The following is a 20165-nucleotide window of genomic DNA, read 5'->3' on the forward strand; positions in this document are numbered from 1 at the left end:
CCAACAGAAAATTTTCCAATCTGGAAAAGTTCTTCCCACTTTTCAGAGGAGCTGTCATCCACAGATTTCGGGATTTCAGATGCCCTCGGACACAGGGAAAGTGGTTGGGTCCAGTGCTTTCCTCCTCGGATGATCCAGAATTTGGGATGTGACATCCAGGTCTGTGCCCTCCTCATCCAGAGGGAGGATCTCATCCCACTACCTCTCCCCTCACTGCAGATCCCAAAGAAAAATCTGGGAAGGGCAACAATGTTCACAGTTATGATGCTCCAGCTCCTTCTCCCAGATAGGATTTAAAAGGAAGACTTTATGAGGAAAAGTAGGGCTGCTTTGGAGGAAAATAAATCCCAGATGTGCTTTCCAGCTGATCCATGGTCAAATCCGTGCTGGGCTTGTCATTCCAAAGAAGGGAAAAGCCACAAAGAGGCAGCAGTTTTGGGGAGATCCTCGGGAAAACACTTCCCACAGTTATCCGAGGGTGGGATTTCTCCAGCCTTTCTTAGGGAGTTGTTTGTGCTGAGGGAGAAGATCCACGTTCAGCTCTGCTGGAAGGGATCTGCCTGGAGAGTCCAAATCCCTCTGGGATCATCCTGGAGCAGCTCCAGTCCAGGGCCAGCCCTGCCGACAGCCCAGCGGTGCCGGATGTTTGGGAAAGGAGAAAGTTTCTACTTAAAATTCCTGACCCAAGGCAACAACTTGAGGACTTGAGGGGGATCTCTCTTGGGAAACTCCTCACCACAGGGGTCATAGGAAAAGAGTCTTTGACCCCATTCCAGAAAGTGGGAACATGTTCTGGCTGGCAGGGTTGATATTCCAAAGAAAAATCTTAGGGAACAAAAAGGTTTAAAAACCTCTAGAATGTCAAACTTCCTTCAGCCACTGTTTATGTGTAAAATCTCCAAATTGCCTTTTTTTTACCCCCGCTAAAAAGGTTCAAATTCTGTTTTTACGGGAGGGTGAGGTCCGTCCTCTCCTCCTGGATGGCTCGCAGGGATCCTCTGGCACCTCCCAGGTGTCTCGGAGCTCTGGCTCCTGATCCCTGTGGCTCCCACATGGATCGGTGCCATGGGCAGCCCATGAGCTGCTCCAGGAGCTTCCAAAGAGCCCCGTCAGGATTCGTGCGTCATCTCCACCTCTGGCTGAGGCGCTGAGGGCTGGAGACCCAAAATACGAAACCAAAAAAACCCCAAAACCCTTCCCCCACAAGCATTTGGTTTCCTCCTTTTCTCTTTCTTTCCCCCCCTCCCCTTTTTTCCTTAAATTTAGTCTCCAGATGAAAGCCTTTGGGAAAGAACAGGAAACCCGAAAATTTCTCTTCTCCCGACACAAATATTCCATCCCAGTCCTGGTGGGCAGCTGATGCCACCCCAAAGTTAAACCTGGAAGGGGATGAAGTGAAGTTCCCAGCCCCAAGCCATCAGACCTGACTCTTATTTTTTTTTTATCCATGAATTAAAAGCCTGTCTTTCCCTGGTTTGGAAAAGGAGATGGGACATTTTGTGGGGGAAGAAGAGGGATTTTTACACAACCCTGTCATTAGCAAAGGCCGTGGCCAACCCTTTCTCTGAGCCTGGGGTGTCGCAGCTCCAAACTGGGCTGTTTTTTTAATAAATAAAAACATTCCTGTTTTCCCAGGAAAGGTGTTATTTTTAGTTGGGAATCTGGGTCTGTTTACCTGGGTTGTGCATCCCAGTTTGGCTTCACTGTCCCTAAAGGACCTAGAGCTGATTCCAGGCTCTCGCTGGGCTTGAGGGACCCCAAAATCTGCTCCTGGTTTCCTCTCCAGAGGGTTCAGCACCATTCCCTGATGCCAGGAGCTCACAGAGGTTGGGAGAAGCCTCAGGCACCTCAGAAATTAAGGGAGGTGATTAATTAAGAGGCATCCTAAGCCCTGAACACCCCAGCCCTCTATAAATCCACAGTTTCCCCAGCTATTCCCCTCTTCTCCCCGTTTCTGTTCTCAGTCCTTGCAAATGTGGCTCAAATTCCACAAAAAAAACAAAAGTATCCCTTGGGAACTTATTCCCATCACAGTTTTGGCTTGGAAAAGCTGTCACTGCCCCAGTGGACACGAGCTGGGGGGGTCAATGTGGAGCAGGAGGCTTTTTAGGATGGAATTATGGACTGGGAGATCTTCGAGGATGGAATTATGGACCAGGAGATCTTTGAGGATGGAATTATGGACCGGGAGACTTTTTAGGATGGAATTATGGACCAGGAGACTTTTTAGGATGGAATTATGGATCAGGAGGCTTTTTAGGATAGAATTATGGGCCAGGAGGCTTTTTAGGATGGAATTATGGACCAGGAGGTCTTTGAGGATGGAATTATGGACCAGGAGGCTTTTTAGGATGGAATTATGGACCAGGAGACCTTTGAGGATGGAATCACAGACCAGGCTGTTCTTCTGGAACATGAGGGAGTTCAGAATCACAGATATGAACCGTGACAGACGCGGAGGAGCTGGAACTGGGATTTGGCCTCTACCTGTGAAGTTTTGTGGGCCAGGAGCTCCTGGTCCTGTTGAGGAATGCCCAGAGAACAGCCAAACAGCACTTGGAACACCTGGGATGGATGGATCTTGGGAATTAGGAGAGGCACAAGTGGTCTGTGGTTTAGATTTGTAAAGGAAACCAAATTTGGATTTGTAAAGGAAGGAGAAAGAGTGGAAAACATTCCAAAGGGTGGCTGAACTCTAATGTTAATTATCAACCCTATTTTAACGATTGCTGTGAGCGATGTTTTCCCCTCTCAGAGGGAGGCTGGAGGGGTTTGGAAGGACTGGATTTGCTGGAATGAGGAAAGAATGGGATGTGGCAGCAGTAGCAGGTCGGGAGTTTCCGAGGGGATGTTGGAGGTTGTGTTTCTGCTCCTGGGTTGGGAAGCTGGGGGTGGAATTGGCTGGTGAGGTCAGGAAGGTGTCTCCGGAGCTGGGTCATGGAATTGCCTGGTGGCACTTGTGGCCGTGGGGCTGGGGTGAGGCAAGACGTGTGTTGTGACTGGGAACAGCCCCCGTGTCCATCCCCTTGATGTCCATTTCCTCCGGGCTGGGCGTGGCAGGGGCGTTCTGCCCAGGAAACACCACGGGGACACCAGGAGAGGTCTTTGAACAGTGACAGAGAGGAGCTGCCTCCGTCCATGGCCAGGGGACTCCTGGAGCGGGTCCGATGGGGATGAGGAAGGGCCTGGAGTGTCTCCGTGCCCAGGAAATGCTGAGGGAGCTGGGGCTGCTCAGCCTGGAGAGGAGACACAGCTGAGAGGGACCCTCAGCCCTGGGGGTCCCTGGCTGTCCCTGGCTGACGCTAAGTGTCCCTGGCTGCTCCTGAGTGTCCCTGTCTGTCCCTGTCTGTCCCTGTCTGTCCCTGAGTGTCCCTGGGTGTCCCTGTTTGTCCCTGAGTGTCCCTGGCTGTCCCTGAGTGTCCCTGGCTGTCCCTGGGTGCAGGGAGGGTCAGAGCAGGCCCAGGTTCTGCTCCAGGCCCAGCAATGGCACCAGAGGAACGGGCAGGGACCGATCCCAGGAATTCCCCCGGCACAGAAGGCAGAACTTGTGCCCTGGGCAGTGCCCAGCCCTGGGCAGTGCCCAGCCCTGAGCAGAGCCCAGAGAGGCTGTGGAGTCTCCCTGACCGGGGATATTCCAGAGTTATCGGGATGTCATCCTGAGCCCTGTGCTCTGGGACGGCCCTGCTGGAGCAGGATCCACTCTGGTCCCTTCCAACCTGATTCTGCTGGATCACTGAGGATCCCACTCCTCACCTCCTTCCATACTATCCGAACATCTGTATCCACACACAGCCAGGTCATTCCCTCTTCCTCCAGCCACGCCCCCAAAACACCCCCAAAAGCAGCCCCCCATCCCCCCTGCCCTCACAGCCACATTTGAAATCCATCTGCAAACCCCAAAACTTAATTCCTGCCCCTCCAAGCCCCCATTCCTCCCCCTTCCAACCCCCAAAACAATTCCTCCCCCTTCCAATCCCAAAACACTTTCTCCCCTTTCCTACCCCAAAATTTCTCCCCCTTTCTATCACCAAACAATTCCTCCCCCTTCCTACCCCAAAATTATTTCTCCTCCTTCAAATCCCCAAATGATTCCTCCCCCTTCCAATCCCAAAATGATTCCTCCCCTTTCCAATCTCCAAATTATTTTTCCTCCTTCCTATCCCAAAATTATTTTTTCCCCTCTTCCTATCCCAAAATGATTCCTTCCCCTCTTCCTATCCCAAAACAATTCTTCCCCCTTCCTATCCCAAAACAATTTCTCCCTTTTCCTATCCCAAAACAATTTCTCCCCTTTCCTACTCCAAAATTTCTCCCCCTTTCTATCACCAAACAATTCCTCCCCCTTCCTACCCCAAAATGATTCCACCCCCTCCCAATCCCCAAACAATTCCTCCCCCTTCCAATCCCCAAATAATTTCTCCCTTTCCTATCCCAAAACGCTGCCTCATTTATTTTTGGTCCCTCCTCCCTGCCCGCTTCCAATGCCCCAAATGTCCTTCCCGTAATGGAGTGACCACAATCGCACAGCCTATTCCAACTGTGGTCTCCCGGGTGCCGGAATGAGCCGGGCTGATTTATATTCCGTGCCCCTGGATAAACACCTCGAGCCCGTGTTTGCGTTTGTGCAGCTGCCAAGGAGCCTTGCAGATGGTTTGAATGTGTTCTCCACATGCAAAGTGTCCCGTTCCGGCTGGAACGGGATTGAGGATGGGGGAAAGGGGGATGGGATTGGAGCAGGAAGGAGGGAATAACTCACCCTGAGCAGGGATGGCCCAAACCTGCTCCTGCTTTTCTACCGGAGCAGCCTCTGGGATTTTGGGATTCTGACTTGGCTCAGGTGAGGGAGAGAAATCAAGGAGCAAAATGAGGGGTGCGTTTGGGACAGCCCCTTCCCAAAGAAATCTGGGATTGGCCTTCCTGCCTTCCAAAGGGAAATCCTGCAGCAATGACATCCAAGAGAGTTTTTCCTTGTTCCCATCTTGGAATGACTTCAGCTTCCACCAAGATTCCAAGTTTCAGTGGGAAAGGATTGATCCAAGAGATGTCCTGGTGGATAAGGAGCCAGTGGGATCCTGGAGGGATCCCATGTTTCCCGTCAGGACTCATTTCTTCAGGAATGTCATCCAAGAGAGTTTTTGCTTGTTCCCATCTTGGAATGACTGCAACTTCCATGTGCTTGCGGGGGGAAGGACAGATCCAGGAGATGTCCTGGTGGAGCCAGTGGGATCCTGGAGGGATCCCATGTTTCCCTTCAGGACTCATTTCTCTGGCACTGAAGTGGTCAGTGATGTCCTCAAATCACGAGGAATTCCAGTGCCGTTCCCATGCTCCGTGTCCCCATCCATGAGACACCCAGCTCTGGATTCGGAGGAGCTTCACCCACAGGCAAATCCCTGAGGGATGAGCAGGATCATCCCTCCAGCATTGCCTGGATGATGGAAACACACCCAAAACACTTTGGGATGTGGGATATGGGTGAGATTTCCTTGTTTTCTTAACAGTTCATGAATTCTTTCGGACTTCCATCATCCGTGAATCCTACTATTTCTTCCAAGGACAGAAATGTTTGATTTTTGCAGTTCCATGATCGATCCAAGCAGCACGGTGGAACCCTCAAACTCATTTTCACCAGAATTCCCAACGTTTTTCAACAAGCTTTTACAACTGGATCCTTTGGAGCTCTCCGTGATTTGGAATCTCGTTACCAGTGTCTCAGGAGGGGCTGAATTATTGCTAACAGGCCAAACGTCCCCAATTTTCTGTTTTCTTCTTGGAATTCAGCCTGGATCTCCTCGGAGAAATGACCGGGAGAAAAGGAAAACAAAGGGAGAAGCCAAGTTGTTGATACTGTGAATGTTTTTGTAAATTCAGGGAAAAAAAAAAAAAAAAAAAAAAAGATGTTTGGAGGAGCTCTTTGGGCAAACAAACAGAAAGGAATGGCTTGTTTGGATTCCAGCACAGTGGGAAATATGGGATTTTTCCTTCCTGCCTTATCAGGGATTCATGGAATGATTTGGGCTTGGGAGGGGCCTTAAAGATTATCCTCTTCCACCCCTGCCATGGGCAAGGACAGCTCCCCCTATCCCGGGTTGCTCCAGGCCCTGTCCAACCTGGCCTTGGACACTTCCAGGGATCCAGGGGCATCCACAAATTCTTTGGAAAAGCTGTTCCAGTGTTCCACCACCCTCATTATAAAAAATTTCTCGCTTGTAATCAGTGGGGATGAACCCTCCTGTGGTTTAAACCCATCCCCGCCGTGCTCCCAGCTCTCCTTAGCTGGGAGGATTGGAGGGATTTGGGATAGCAGAGGAGGGTGGTGAGGCTCCTCTCCAGGACACAGAGAGGACAAACCCCAGGAATGTGGATCCAACAATCCCAAAGTGCGGCTGCTCCTGGTATCAGTCCATATTCCCGTTTGAAAAAGGTTTTCCAAGAGTTTCGGTCAGTGTAGGAGCTCCTCAAATCATTCCAGGAGCTCCACAGGCACCTGGCTTGACCTGTGGATGTTCCTCACCAGGTTCCCCTACCTGCAATCCCTGTTCCCAACCCAAATCCTGTCTCCTTCCCCCGTGGCTCCGGGGAATTTCAGGAAACAGCTGCGTTATCCTGAGTTTTAGGGAGGGATGTCCCAAATATCCACCTGCCCTTCTCTCAATTCATCATCCATCACTGGGGAATTCCAGGAAGGAAACGACCCCTGAGACGTTTTATCCCTCCTCCAAATTTTCCTGGAATGCCTTTTCCAAGCAAGGAATGGGGAGAGGGAGGCCAGAGATGATGGAGGGGAGGGGGAAGAGATTTCTCTGGGGTGGTTCAGCTCTCGGTAACAGCGACGGATCCTTTTGTTGGGAATCTCCGACACTTCCCGGCAATTTATCTGGAATTTTGAGTCCCACTGGATTCTTACCAGCTTTAATGACTCAGTTCTGGGATTAAATCATTTAAGGAATCATTTCCATGCAGAGGGAAAATTTTAAATGCAAAAAAATCATCTTTTGGAATATTCCTGGGGGAGCTCTTGGCTCCCCAAATTGTCCCATCCTAAAGCAGCATCCCAGAGGTGTCCCACCACCGCTCCCTTCAGATTTCGGGGAGGATTTTGGGGGGCTCAAAGTACCCAAAAATCAACAGCTGTGGGGTTTGTCATCAGTTTTCCACGTTTCCAGCACAAGGAGGACGCACCCACCGCAAAATTTAGCACGTTCCTCTTTTCTGGCCACAGATTTTGGTGGGGTGCGAAATGAAACCTCTGAAAAACGAAGTCGCCCTTTGCAATTCGTGAAGGTTTTGGAAAAGCGGGAGATTTTCCCCTCTCGTTTCAGAGCACTTTTGGAGGAATATTTTTCTCTCAGACTCGTTTCTCCGCTGTGTTTCTTTTAATGTTTACTCAAATTGATTTATTTTGTCATAAGGACTGATTTTATTTTAAGCAAGAGCACTTTGAGGGCTCCATTAAATCTTTATTTACTTTCTTGTCTGCAGAAAAGACCTCAAGGACATCAACATTTTGTCCTGAGCCAAATTCTGTGGGGCCCTGTGTTGTTTTTTTAGGTTTGGTTTTATTTTTCCTTTGTCTTTTGTACCTTCCAGAGAACTGAGAAATAAATAAACTCTTTTTTCCCAGTGTAAGTTATCCTGCAAACAACAAGCCAGAGGGAAGGATTTTCCCGGTTTTCATGAGTAGGAAATGTATTTTTCTTCTCCTAGTGGGACTTTAAGCAGAGAAAATGCAGTAAATTATTTCCCTCTTCTTTTTATCACGCGGATGTTGAGGAATTTTAGCTCCTGACCCTCACTCCCAGTTGATGCTTCAGAAGAAAGGCTGTGATTTGTCTGGTCCTTTTCATCCCCACTAAATTAGAGATAAGAAATCAGCTGCTGCATGAGGAGATCTTCTGTGTTTTTCATCTCCTAAAAACCACCAAACCAAATTAACCCGTGTCGGCTCCCACTCTAGACCGGCCAAAGGGCTTTGAAGCAATCCTGGTTTTCCTTTAATCTCGGGAAATCGCAGTGGTGAGGAAAGATGAATTCCTGGGTGCTCGGAAGCTTTGATATCCATGGAAAATGGAGCTGATCCATGGAAAATGCTGAGCTCTTGGCCCTGTCTGGATTTCATTCCTAGCGGAGTTTTTTGCGGATAAGAGCAGGTGGTTCCTGCTCCTTTTGACTCTGAGCTGACTCCTGTGTCTGACACTTGACTGAGGGCAGACACAGGTCCTGGAGCAGATCTGGGGCAGATTCGCCGCTTTTAGCATTTCTCAATATCCCACTGCAGCTGGAATTTAAGGGATGGGTGCAGTTATCCAGCCCGAAGCAGAGGAGATCCCTGAGGACACCGAGCTGGGGGCAAGCGATGCCTTGGGGGGTGGTGGAGCCCTTCAGAGGGACCTGGAAAGGTTGGGGAGGGGGGCAGGGAGGAAACTTCTGGAACTGAGCAAGGGCAAGAGCAGGTCCTGGGCCTGGGAAGATCATCCCACCCCTGCTGTGACACCTCCCACCATCCCAGGCTGCTCCAAGCTCCATCCAGCCCGGCCTTGGGCAATTCCAGAGTTCCTGGGACAGCCACAGCTGCTCTGGAAATTCCATCCCAGCCAGGAATTCTTTCCCAATATCCCAAAATCCAACCAGTGGGAGCCATTCCCTGTGTCCTGTCCCTCCATCCCTTGTCCCAAGTCCCTCTCCAGCTCTCCTGGAGCCCCTTCAGGCCCTGCAAGGGGCCCTGAGGTGTCCCTGGAGCTTCTCCTCTCCAGGGGAACATTCCCAGCTCTCCCAGCCCAGCTCCAGAGGGGCTCCAGCTCTTGGAGAAACTTCTCTGGAGCTCTCTGGACTCTCCAGCAGTGCCACGCCTTTCTGATCCTGGGGATCCCAGAGCCGGACACAGTTTGTCCTTGTGGAATAAACCTTGGGATAATACACACCTTCTAGAGGCAGGCACTAAGGAATTGGCAATGATTCCTAGGATGGGTTTCTCCAAGGGAACACCAGTGGGGAGCCCTCTGGAGCAGGGGAATCGGTGTCACCCCTGCGGGTGCAGTGACTCCTCCTGGTGCCTCTTCTCTCCCACAGATGGCTTCTGCCTGCCCGAGTGGGATGGCATCGTGTGCTGGCCCGAGGGCGTGCCCGGCAAGGTGGTGGCCATGCCGTGCCCCGAGTACATCTACGACTTCAACCACAAAGGTGCGTGCGGCTCCAGGCATTCCCGACGGCCGGGAAGCTCAGAATTCCCTTCCTCATCCCTGTTTTTCTCTCATGTGGTACCTCCCTTCCAAGCGGGAGTGAAGCCGGGGAAGAGGAAGGAAAGAGGCGGCCGTTGTTTATTGATAAGCGTTGAGAAACATAAATATATATATATATAATCTAAAAATTATATAAATTTATATAAATATATTTATTTTTATATATATCTAAAAGTCATGTAAATTTATATACATATGTTTATTTTTATACATATAAAATTATATAAATTTATATAAATATATTTATTTAAATATTTATAAAATATATATTTATAAAATATAAAAAATATATATCTATAGATGTACAATATATATAAACATATTTATAAATAAATATATTAATATATGAAATATTTATATACTATAAATATTATTAATTATTACTATTACTAATTATTAATATTAATTCTTAATATTGTTATATATATTATATATGAAATATCTAAATTGTGTTTATATATGTATAAATATTTATATGTATAAATATTTATAAATATTATATAAATATTATATAAATATGTATTATAAATATTTAGAAATATAAATATATATATATATATATATGTATATATAAATTATTGGAAGAAAAGCTCCATTTGAACTGAAATAATGACAATTTCCCGCTCAGAATCACCAATTTCCCACCTGCCCCTCACGGACTGTGACATTCTAAACACCAATTTCCTGCTCCCAGCTGTAAATCCTGGAGATTCCCAAATCCGGATTCGTTGGAAACCCTGAACTTTGTGTAGCAAGAAAATCCCAAAATATAAATCCAAAATATTAATTTATTCCTGATCTCGGGGCTTTGTTAATTCCACGTCCAGAGCCCAGTGGGTGTCTGGGAGCAGAATGTGGGAATTCCTCCCTGCTCAGGGGATGCACGAAGGACATTCCTGACAGCCGGGAAATTCAAAATTCCTTTCCTCATCCCAGTTTTCTCACACGTTGCCTCCCTTCCAAGCAAGAGTGAAGCCGGGGAAAAGGAAGGAGAGAGGCAGCCGTGGTTTATTGATAAACGTTGATAAACATAAATTCTATAAATATATAATCCTGCCCTGGGCAGCTGGGCCAGGCCTGGAGAGCCCTTTCCAGGAAGGAATTTTCCCAATATCCAACCCAGACCCCAGCACAATCCTTCCCTTTTTTATCAATATTCCTGCATGGCTTGGGGTTCTTATTTCACTGATATCCGCTGGATAAATCAGGAAATGTGGGAGCCCAATGGAGACACTTGGATGATGGGATCAGAGAATCCTGGGATGGTTTGGGATGGAAAGGATCATAAAGATCATCCCATTCCCACCCCTGCCATGGGCAGGGACACCTCCCATCATCCCAAGATGCTCCAAGCTCCATCCAGCCTGGCCTTGGACACTTCCAGGGATCCAGGGGCAGCCACAGCTGCTCTGGGAATTCCATACCAGCCCCTCCCCACCCTCCCAGCCTGGAATTCCTTCCCAATATCCCATCCAACCAGTGGGAAGCCATTCCCTGTGTCCTGTCCCTCCATCCCTTGTCCCAGTCCCTCTCGGTCTTTCCTTAGGCTCCCTGTTCTCCTTCCGTAGTTCCAGGATCTGTGGGATTAATCCCTGTTTTCTGTGAGTGGATTTTAACACACACCCGATGCCCCAATTCCCACATGGATATTCTCCTCTGCCAGACTAATCCAAGGATGAAACCTTGCATTCCCTTCCTCCTGCATCCCTGTGAGGAGGACAGGGATAAAAAAATACCCCTGGACATGACCTGAACCTGGAAACAAAGAGCAAAATAGTACAAATCGCCTTTTATTCTTTTCCCTTAGGGAGAGATACAAGGAATTCTGAGGATAATGCTAGGTTTTATGTTTTTCCAAATCTTCTCTCCTTGGTTTGCAGACCCAACCTCTGAATTTCAACCCTGGGCAACTTATTAAAGGCTCCGTGGTGTTTCTCAGCTAAAAAATTTGATAGAACTTTGATAAAATTGACGTGGAGATTGAAGTTGGTTTTTGCAGCCGAGCCTCTGAGCAGGCAGGAGGCCCCAGCGTGGATGGGCGTCACCTTGGGATGGAATTTCTCCCCTTTTCCCGCTGATTCCATGTCTCCTCTCTCTCCTCAGGCCACGCTTATCGCCGGTGTGACCTGAACGGGAGCTGGGAGCTGGTCCCGGGCAACAACCGCACCTGGGCCAACTACAGCGAGTGTGCCAAGTTCCTCACCAACGAGACGAGGGAAAGGGTAGGCATTCCCATTCCTGCATGGAGCTGGAATTTCCGGCCTCATGCCAGGCTAACCCACGGACCTCTGTCTCAAATAAAACCTCTCCAGCTCATCTTCCTCCTCTTGGAAAGCCTTTCCGAGCTTGCCAAAGCCACACCGCGCTTTGATGGGCAATGATTTGATTGGAAAATTGTCCTCAAAGGCAGGAAAGTTTCCTGCAGCTGCCATGATCCCATTCCTGAAGAGATCTTGGGGGAAATTGGTCTCGGGGATGCTCAGAAGTGGTTGGAGCTTGTTCCGTGGCATTGAGGCTCCCTCTGCCACAGCAGGAAATCCTTTTGCTGCCAGGTTGTTATCGAAAATTCCGATGTTTCTGTGGTTGTCTGTGGGAGGGGATGTCCAAACACGTGTGGAATCAAACCAGGAGCAACTGGTTGGGAGAGCTGAGAATGTTCCCCTGGAGAGGAGAAGCTCCAGGGAGAGCTCAGAGTCCCTTGCAGGGCCTGAAGGGGCTCCAGGAGAGCTGGAGAGGGACTGGGGACAAGGGATGGAGGGACAGGAATAGCTTTGAGCCAGAAGGAAGTAGATTCAGATGGGATTTTGGGAAGGAATTCCAGGCTGGGAGGGTGGGGAGGCTCTGGCACAGATTCCCAGAGCAGCTGTGGCTGCCCCTGGATCCCTGGAAGTGCCCAAGGCCAGGCTAGATGGAGCTTGGAGCAACCTGGGAAGGTGGGAGGTGTCCCTGAACATGGCAGGGGTGGAATGGGATCATCCTTCAGATCCCTTCCCACCCAAACCTAACTGCTATTCCACAGTCTTGAATTAATTCTGGTGTAGTCACAATCTGGAAAGAGTGACACCAGTCACCAGCTGGAAAAGGGTTTCCAAGCACATGGAGAAGGTCTGGTGTGCTCTTGGAATTAAATAAAAATAAAAATCTGTCAGCCATAAATTTAGAAACATCCAGAAAACGGTAAAATAGCCAAATAGCAGCTGCCAGAAATTTCCCACCTCCCCAGGAGCCAGCCTGGGGCTCTGGAAATGCTGGAAGTCTGGAAGGAATTCTGTGCTAAGGTGACAGCAAAGCTGTCCCTGGTGTCACTCGGGAGGATGTGACCTCCTTGTCCCACAGAGAATGACGCTCCCACCCACACGCACCTGTAATTCCCAAAGAATTTATCCAAACCCTCTGGTTTTCCAGTGGTTCTTGGAAGAGTCCCCTCGGATCTGGGGCACGGCGTTAGGGGTTGATGAGCCGCAGGGAGGATTAGCCCAGACAGCTGGAGATAAGGATCTAACCACAGCTTCCTTGAGGATGATCCAGAGGCCCTTCAGGACAATGTTCTTAATTTGAAATCTAACCACAGAGTAGGGTTTTTTGGGGTCGGGGTTTTGTTTTGGTTTGGGTTTTTTTTGTTGTTTGTTTGGGGTTTTTTTCTTTTTTTTTTTCCGGTTGTTCAAAAAGTTCGCTCTTTTGGGTTGTTCCAAAGTTTGCTCTTTTTTCTCCTCAAGAGTGAAGCAGCTCATGAATGAAGAGATTTAGGACATGAGGGAAAGGAGGAAATGAGTTTTTTCTCTGACATGGGCAAGGGGCAGAAGGTTGTGTGCACTGGATGCTGCTCCAGCAAAGGGCTGGGTGATGTTCCCATCCCAAACCAGTTTGGTGGGATTTTTCCCAGTTCTTAGAACTTAGAAAAGAGCTCTTCCAGCCCCAGAATTTTCTGGAAAGCTCCTGGAGCAGGTGTGAGAGTCATCGAGCACCGTGATCAAAGCACAGACTTTTGACCTCTCCGAAATCGTCTCCTCTGTCCCGCTACCCTCAGCCACATCCTGGGGTGGGAATTGTCCAGCTGATTTCCCCCGATCCAAGATTTCCCCCAGGGAAAGGATATCCTTTCCCTTTACCCTCCCACAGGCAGGACTTGTCAGGGTGACCTGGTAAAGGAAGGGCACGAAGAAGAGCAGAGTTGCTCTTTTTTTTTCCCACCACAGAGGCAGAAATGGAAACTTTCCACCTCCAGGGTGATTGAAAAGGATGAAAGCAAAATCTCCCATGGTGATTCCTCCTTTAATCTCAGCCTCTTGGGAAATTCCTGCTCCTCATGAGCTCTCCCTAAATGATCTGTGTTAATTACCCATCCCCAAATCCTCCCCCTCGTTATTCTGTACCCAAAGCTGAGGCATCTTTTGCCAGGAATTTTCTGTCATGGCTCCAAAGGTGAATGGAATGATATTTAATATGAAGACAAATTAAACCATCATCACTGTTCACATTAAGTGACCAGGCTGCTCTTACGTAAGTGGTGCTTACCCAGGGCAAAGAACATGGAAATAATGGATGTTTCTGCCAGCTTTGAAATCATACCTTGATCAACTAATGCTTTTTAATGACATCAAAAATATTATTATTATTGTTATTATTATTATTATTATCATTATTATTATTATTATCATCATTATCATTATTATTATTATAATCATTATAATCATTATCATTATCATTATCATGATTATAATTGCAAGACTCCTTTCCCTCAGGCCTGGCCTCACCTCAGTGATTCTGTGCCTTGTCACGGAGTTCCCTGATTCTTTCACAGAGGTGGCTGAATTATTGTGGCAAATAAAGTGCATCCACTGTGGGTTTCTTGGGGTGTGAAAACCACTCTGGAAGTAAAAGAGAGGGAAAAAATGCACTTTTTCCTCTCAGTGTGGTGTGACTTTGCCCACAGAGAGCACAGAAGGCCTCTTGTCAAGCTTAAGGGGATTATAAGCTTTCCTGTGATATCTCTTTTTTATGGAATAGATTTTCAGCATCTCATTATTATCATTATTATTATTACTATTACTATTATTATTATTATTATTATTATTACTATTACTATTATTATTGTATTTGCAAGAGACCTTTCCCTCAGGCCCGGCCTCGCCTCAGTGATTCTGTGCCTTGTCACAGAGTTCCCTGATTTTATCACAGAGGTGGCTGAATTCTGGTGACAAATTAAACAATATCTGTGCATCCACTGTGGGTTTCTTAGGCTTTGGGGTGTGAAAACCACTCTGGAAATAAAAAAGGGGGAAAAAAATGCACTTTTCCCCTCAGCATGGTGTGACTTTGCTCACAGAGAGCACAGAAGGCCTCTTGTCACACTTCAATGTGGCTCTGCTGGGATTAATAAACCTCCCTTTGATATCTCTTTTTCATGGAGTAAATACATCCAGAGATGTCAGAACAGGGGAATTTGGCCACATAGAGCTGTCGTCTTGAGCGAGAGATCGTTTTCTATTATTATTTCCCTCCCTGGGGAGCGGCATCTTTGCGTCACCACCAACAGCTGCATTTCCCCAGCATTCTGCCAGGAGATTGTGGCTGACTCCAAGCAGATGCAACCAGAGGGAATTTTAAGAAACTGGGCATTTAGGAGGGAAAAAAAAAAAAAAAAACCCTAACCCAACTGTCTGTGGCTATAAATATATGGATTTGGTGGCTATCTCTGGAAATAGGCCTGAACCTATAGATAGCTGGAGATATCCACGCCTAAATAAACACCACGTGCGTGCACACATCTCCAGCCAGGGATGTTTGTTTAGGTGGAGAGTTTTCCCATTTTAGCCGTGCTGGGATAATTTTAAGATTGGCCAAAGCAGCGAACAGAGGGCCCCAGAGCAAGTTGGTGTCCTGCCCCGAAGAAATGGGGATTATTTCACACAGAGCAGCTCGGAAACCGCTCTCTGCAAAGAGCAAAGTGTGTTAAAGCCATCAGAGCCTGGAGAATTAACAGCTCGTAACTGCCCCGGGAGCAACTGCTCCTGGGCTGTTTCCTCAGGGAAAAATTCCACTGGAGGATGGGAACTGGCAGCCCCGGAGGTTGATTCCTCCTTTAGCCAGGTAGGATGAAGCAATCTAGGGAAGTGTTTCCTCAAATTCCTTCCAGATAACATGAAAGAGGGAGTGGACAATCAGCTGGAAGTGTCCAAGGCCGGGTTGGACAGGGTTTGGAGCAGCCTGGGATAGTGGGAGGTGTCCCTGCCATGGCAGGACTGGCACTGGATGGGCTTTAAGGCCCCTTCCCAAAGCATTCCATGATTCCAGGACCTTGCAGTGGTCAAAGGACTGGACTTCCACACTCCCCATCCATCGGTGATGGACACGGGATGAGCAGAGGAGAGGATAAGAGGAACCTGCTCCAATCGTCCCAGCTTCGTCTGAACTTTTGGGAAGAAATTCCTCCCTGGGATGGAATTCTCGGGGCAGCTGTGGCCTGGATCCCTGGCAGTGCCCAAGGCTGGGTTGGATGGGGTTTGGAGCACCCTGGGATAGTGGGAGGTGTCCCTGCCATGGTAGGGGGTGGCATTGGGTGGTCTTGTCCCTCATGGCAGGGACCTTCCACTGTCCCAGGATGCTCCAAGCTGTGTCCAGCCTCGGTCACTGCCAGGGATCCAGGGACAGCCACAGCTGCTCTGGGAATTCTATTCCCATCCCTCCCCACCTCCATAGCCAGGAATTCCTTCCCAATATCCCATCTAATTCGACTCTCTTTCAATTTGAACCCAATCCCCTCATCCTGCCTTGTCCCCAGTCCCTCTCCAGCTCTCCTGGAGCCCCTTCAGGCCCTGCAAGGGGCTCTGAGCCCTCCCTGGAGCCTTCTCCTCTCCAGGGGAACATTCCCAGCTCTCCCAGCCTGGCTCCAGCCCTGGAGCAGCTCCGGGACCTCCTCTGGATCTTTCCAGCCGCTCCAAATCACATTTATTGTGGATTTGTTCTGTTCCCACACTCTTCCCTAAGCACCCCTTCCTGGCCACGAAGGAGACGGGGAGCAGAGCTGAAAGGACCATTGGCCTGGCCCTTCTCCTCTGTTCCCTAAATTCCCTTAAAACCAGGAGTGAGGGTGACCTGTATTCCTCGAGCTCCTCACTCTTTGGATAAAATGCAGCACGAAGGACAAGTGATGATCCTCGGGCAGCTTTTTAGCCCATTCCTCCCCAAATTCCGTCGAGCCGCCGACTGCGGATCCCTTTCCTTCCACACATCCAGCCAATAGCAGCCAGATCCTTTTTCCGGTCACTTTTTCCAGCACTGGCAGCAGCAATGGCATGTTTGGGTCAAAAACCAGGGATTTCCCTCATTCCCATCTCCCCCAAAAGAGCAGGGATGCCAAACACAGCTTATTTTTATGGCAGGTCTAACCCATCCTCTTCCCAAGGATGAGCTGAAGGGTGAGTGGGATCTCCCTCTCCCAAAATCCCGGGGAAGGGGAGTCGGAGCCAGCAACTTGGGAGGTTGGCTCGGCTTGGGAGCCACCAGCAGGATGGGCCATCCTAAGATCCAACCTCAACCCTGTCTTCATCTGCTCCTGCTTGTTTGTAGCGTGAGGGTTTTACGGCTTCCCAGGAATTCGGAGGGGCCTGGAGAATCCATCCCCTTCCAAACACAATGGGAAGGGCCCAGCGTGTTGCAGGGCTGCTTTATCTAAACTCCATTGTTCCAAGCAACAATCCTGGAGCTCTCTGGGGTCCTGGGAAAAGCAAACAACTTTGTGGAGGCTCAAAGTGACGGCACAGGAACGGGTTTGGATTGTTGTATCCCGAACTCTGCCAAAGCGTGCCAGCAAAGCGTCAGGCATTTGCAGCAGGACGCGGGCAGAGGTTTTTAAAGGCCGTGGAGGAATAAAACAAATTATCCGAGAGGTGTTTTGTTCATAATTTCAATTAACCCCGAGGTGCCGTCCTCATTCCATGCCTGTGGATTTGGTGCGGTGCTTTCCTGGAAATAGAATCCCAGAATCCTAGAATGGTTTGGGTTGGAAAGGAGCTTAAAGATGATTTTTGTGGACATCCATGTCTAAATTGGCATGTCTGAGGCTAAATCGGGGGCCTTTTGTGAGAGCCAGTCCCAGCGACTCTCAGATTGGGGGGATTTAAGAGCCTGGAATCTCTGTGGATGAGGGGAACAGAGTCCTGCAGGAACAGGATCATCAGCACTTAAAGTTTTCCCTGAAGCTTTGGAAATCAGTGCCTGTTCTGTGCCTTTTGTGAATATCCCGTTTTGTGAATATCCCATTTTGTGAATATCCCATTTTGTGAATATCCCATTTGGTAAATATCCCATTTTGTGAATATCCCATTTTGTGAATATCTCATTTTGTGAATATCCCGTTTTGTGAATATCCCGTTTTGTGAAAATCCCATTTTGTGAATATCCCATTTGGTGAATATCCCATTTTGTGAATATCGCATTTTGTGAATATCCCATTTTGTGAATATCCCATTGTGTGAATATCCCACTTAGCTTTTTATTTAGTCCCATTTTTCCTGAAAAAAAAAAAAAAAAAAAGAAAAAAGAAAAGGGAAAAAAGAGAAAAAAGGCAAGAAAAGAAAGGACAGAGATTTTATGGCTTTGTTTATCACTCAAAGCAGCAAACCATGAAACTCAGGATAGGATTTGCCACCAGAAAATTCCTGCTCTGTCTGGTTTTCCTTTTCCTTTTGCACACATGGCAGCCGTTGAAAAAGTGGAGGGCTCCTGCAGGAATCAAATTTGTGGAATCATGGAATCCTGAATTGGTTGGGGTTGGAACAGACCTTAAAGTTCGGCCAGTTCCAGCTCTGTGTCGTGGGCAGGGACACCTCCATGAAGCCCTGAATGCTTCGATTAAATGATAATTAAATTTAATTTAGTTAAATTATCATTAAATTTAAATTAAATTTAAAGTCAATTCAAGTTTTGTTATCACACTTAATAAACCAGGACCTCACGGCAATGCCAGGTTTGGCCTCTTCCACCAATGGATGACCAGGGATGGTCTCCTCAGGCTGGGCTTCCAGGAGGCCTCAGGTGGGAACTCCCTGGAGTGATAGAGCTCCACGTTGTGTCCGTGGCTTGGCCATCGTGACCTTTGTGGTTTTCTGGGAATTATTTAACTTCCCATCCATCTCAGCTCCCTAAGGATGCTCCTCAAACCATGGAGATCGTCTTTGCAGATCATTCAGTATTTCCCTACCTGGAGGACCTTTCCTGGTTGTTCATTGTGGTTTCCATGAGCCAGGACATCCCTTGGGAGACTTGGAATTCCTTTGGAGATTTTTTTCCCCTCATGGGTAAACCCAGGGAGGAAAAGCTCCTGGGAACAACCAGTCCTGAGCTCCAAGTGAGGGAGAAGTGGAAGTGGAGAGACTCAATTTTTTGCTCCAAAGGCTTTCCCCAAAGATCTGAGAAACTCATCCAAGAAATCACATTTCCCAACAGCTTTCCAGTGACTCCAGGTGGAATTTGGGGCACCTCCTTCTGTTGGGTTACTGAGAATTCCAACCTTGGAGTGAAAAGACTACTATTATTATTATTATTATTATTATTATTATTATTATTATCATCATCATCATCATCATCATCATCATCATCATCATTGTTACTTTTTAAAATATTTCACTATATATATTTTCACATATTTATATTTTATATATATATAATATATATATTATTTATTACATATAGTTATGTTTATATTTGCATTATTTATAATAGTAGTAGTTTTTTTTCTATTTTTATTTCTATATTTTATTTATATTATCATTACATTTTTTACTATGGAGCTTTTTTATATTTTTTACTTGGAGCTTTCCAGCTCCAAGAGGATTCCAGCTTGGCAGCAGGAAAATCACGCCAGGATATTTTTCCCTGAAAGCTTTGAAATCTCCTTTTCTTGGCTTTTCAGGGCCTGCTGCCTGCACAGACAGATCTATAAAAATCTATAAAAATATCCCATAAATACGCACAGACACACTCAGTAAATTAATATTGGCAAGGGCTTCGCTCCTCCAGCGCAAACCGCAGAGAAACATTCCCAAATCTGCGGATTCTGATGTAATAGGGCTGAGGTTTGGCATTCCAGGACAGCGTTCCAAGCCTCAAATCCCAATCAGAGCTGTCATTCAGGGCCCAGCATTCCTGACGTTATTGCAGCCCAGTGGGCAGGGCGAGGGGAAGGAGGGAATGAGGAGAAAGATGCTGAATTTGTAGGGTTTTTTGGGATTTATTGCTAAAATCGGTCTGGGAAAAGCAGGACAGGCCGGGACAGCAGTGGGCAGGAATTTTAACCCTTTCCAGGAATCCCTGAGTTCAGCTGCAAGTCCCAGCAGGATCAAGGAAAATATCCCGATGTTTGTTGGAAACCTCAGGGTTTCGAGGCCAACTTCAGGAAACAGCAACCTTAAGTTCCTAAATTCTTAATTCCTAAAGGATTAATTATTAGGAACTACCCTGTGACAGGATCTTTTCCAATGGGATTTTGGCAAGCTCCGGTTGTGTCTGGATTGGATAACCACAGGCAGAGGCTGCTTGGGATTTCAAAACGGGAAAAATAAACGCAGGTGATTTTTTTTCCCTCATATCCCATAGCCAAAGCATTTCCTTCCCGTGTTTTCTGGTGTGGGTTACACTTGCCCAGGCTGGACATCAGTCATCCAGCAATGGCTAAATTGTGCAATTCCAGCAAAATTCCCAGCCCAGAAGGCATTTTGTCCAGGAAAAAATTCCCAAGTGATCCCTGAAATGGACCAGGAGTTTGTAAAGCGCTTTGGGTTCCTCTGGGATGAAAATGCCGCGAGATTCCCAGCCATGGGATTAACCCCACTCCATCATTAATCCCTTGCAAAATTCCCAGCCCAGAAGGCGTTTTGTCCAGGAAAAATTCCCAAGTGATCCCTGAATTGGGCCAGGAGTTTGTAA

The 20165-nt window shown here is 47.7% G+C and overlaps 1 protein-coding gene across 2 annotated transcripts in view; it reads left to right on the forward strand.

The window, feature by feature from the left end:
* The window catches only part of PTH1R (parathyroid hormone 1 receptor), an 88974-nt gene that overhangs the window by 41770 nt on the left and 27039 nt on the right, over positions 1–20165 (forward strand). For both annotated transcript variants that reach the window (XM_086847345.1, XM_086847418.1), the window contains exons 3-4: positions 9070–9180; positions 11343–11461. In XM_086847345.1, the coding sequence (XP_086703471.1) occupies positions 9070–9180; positions 11343–11461 (230 nt within the window). The remainder of the gene's footprint in view (positions 1–9069; positions 9181–11342; positions 11462–20165) is intronic.

This window comes from Cyanistes caeruleus, chromosome 1 (genome assembly GCF_971803275.1).
Source record: "Cyanistes caeruleus chromosome 1, bCyaCae1.hap1.1, whole genome shotgun sequence".
NCBI lineage: Eukaryota > Metazoa > Chordata > Aves > Passeriformes > Paridae > Cyanistes > Cyanistes caeruleus.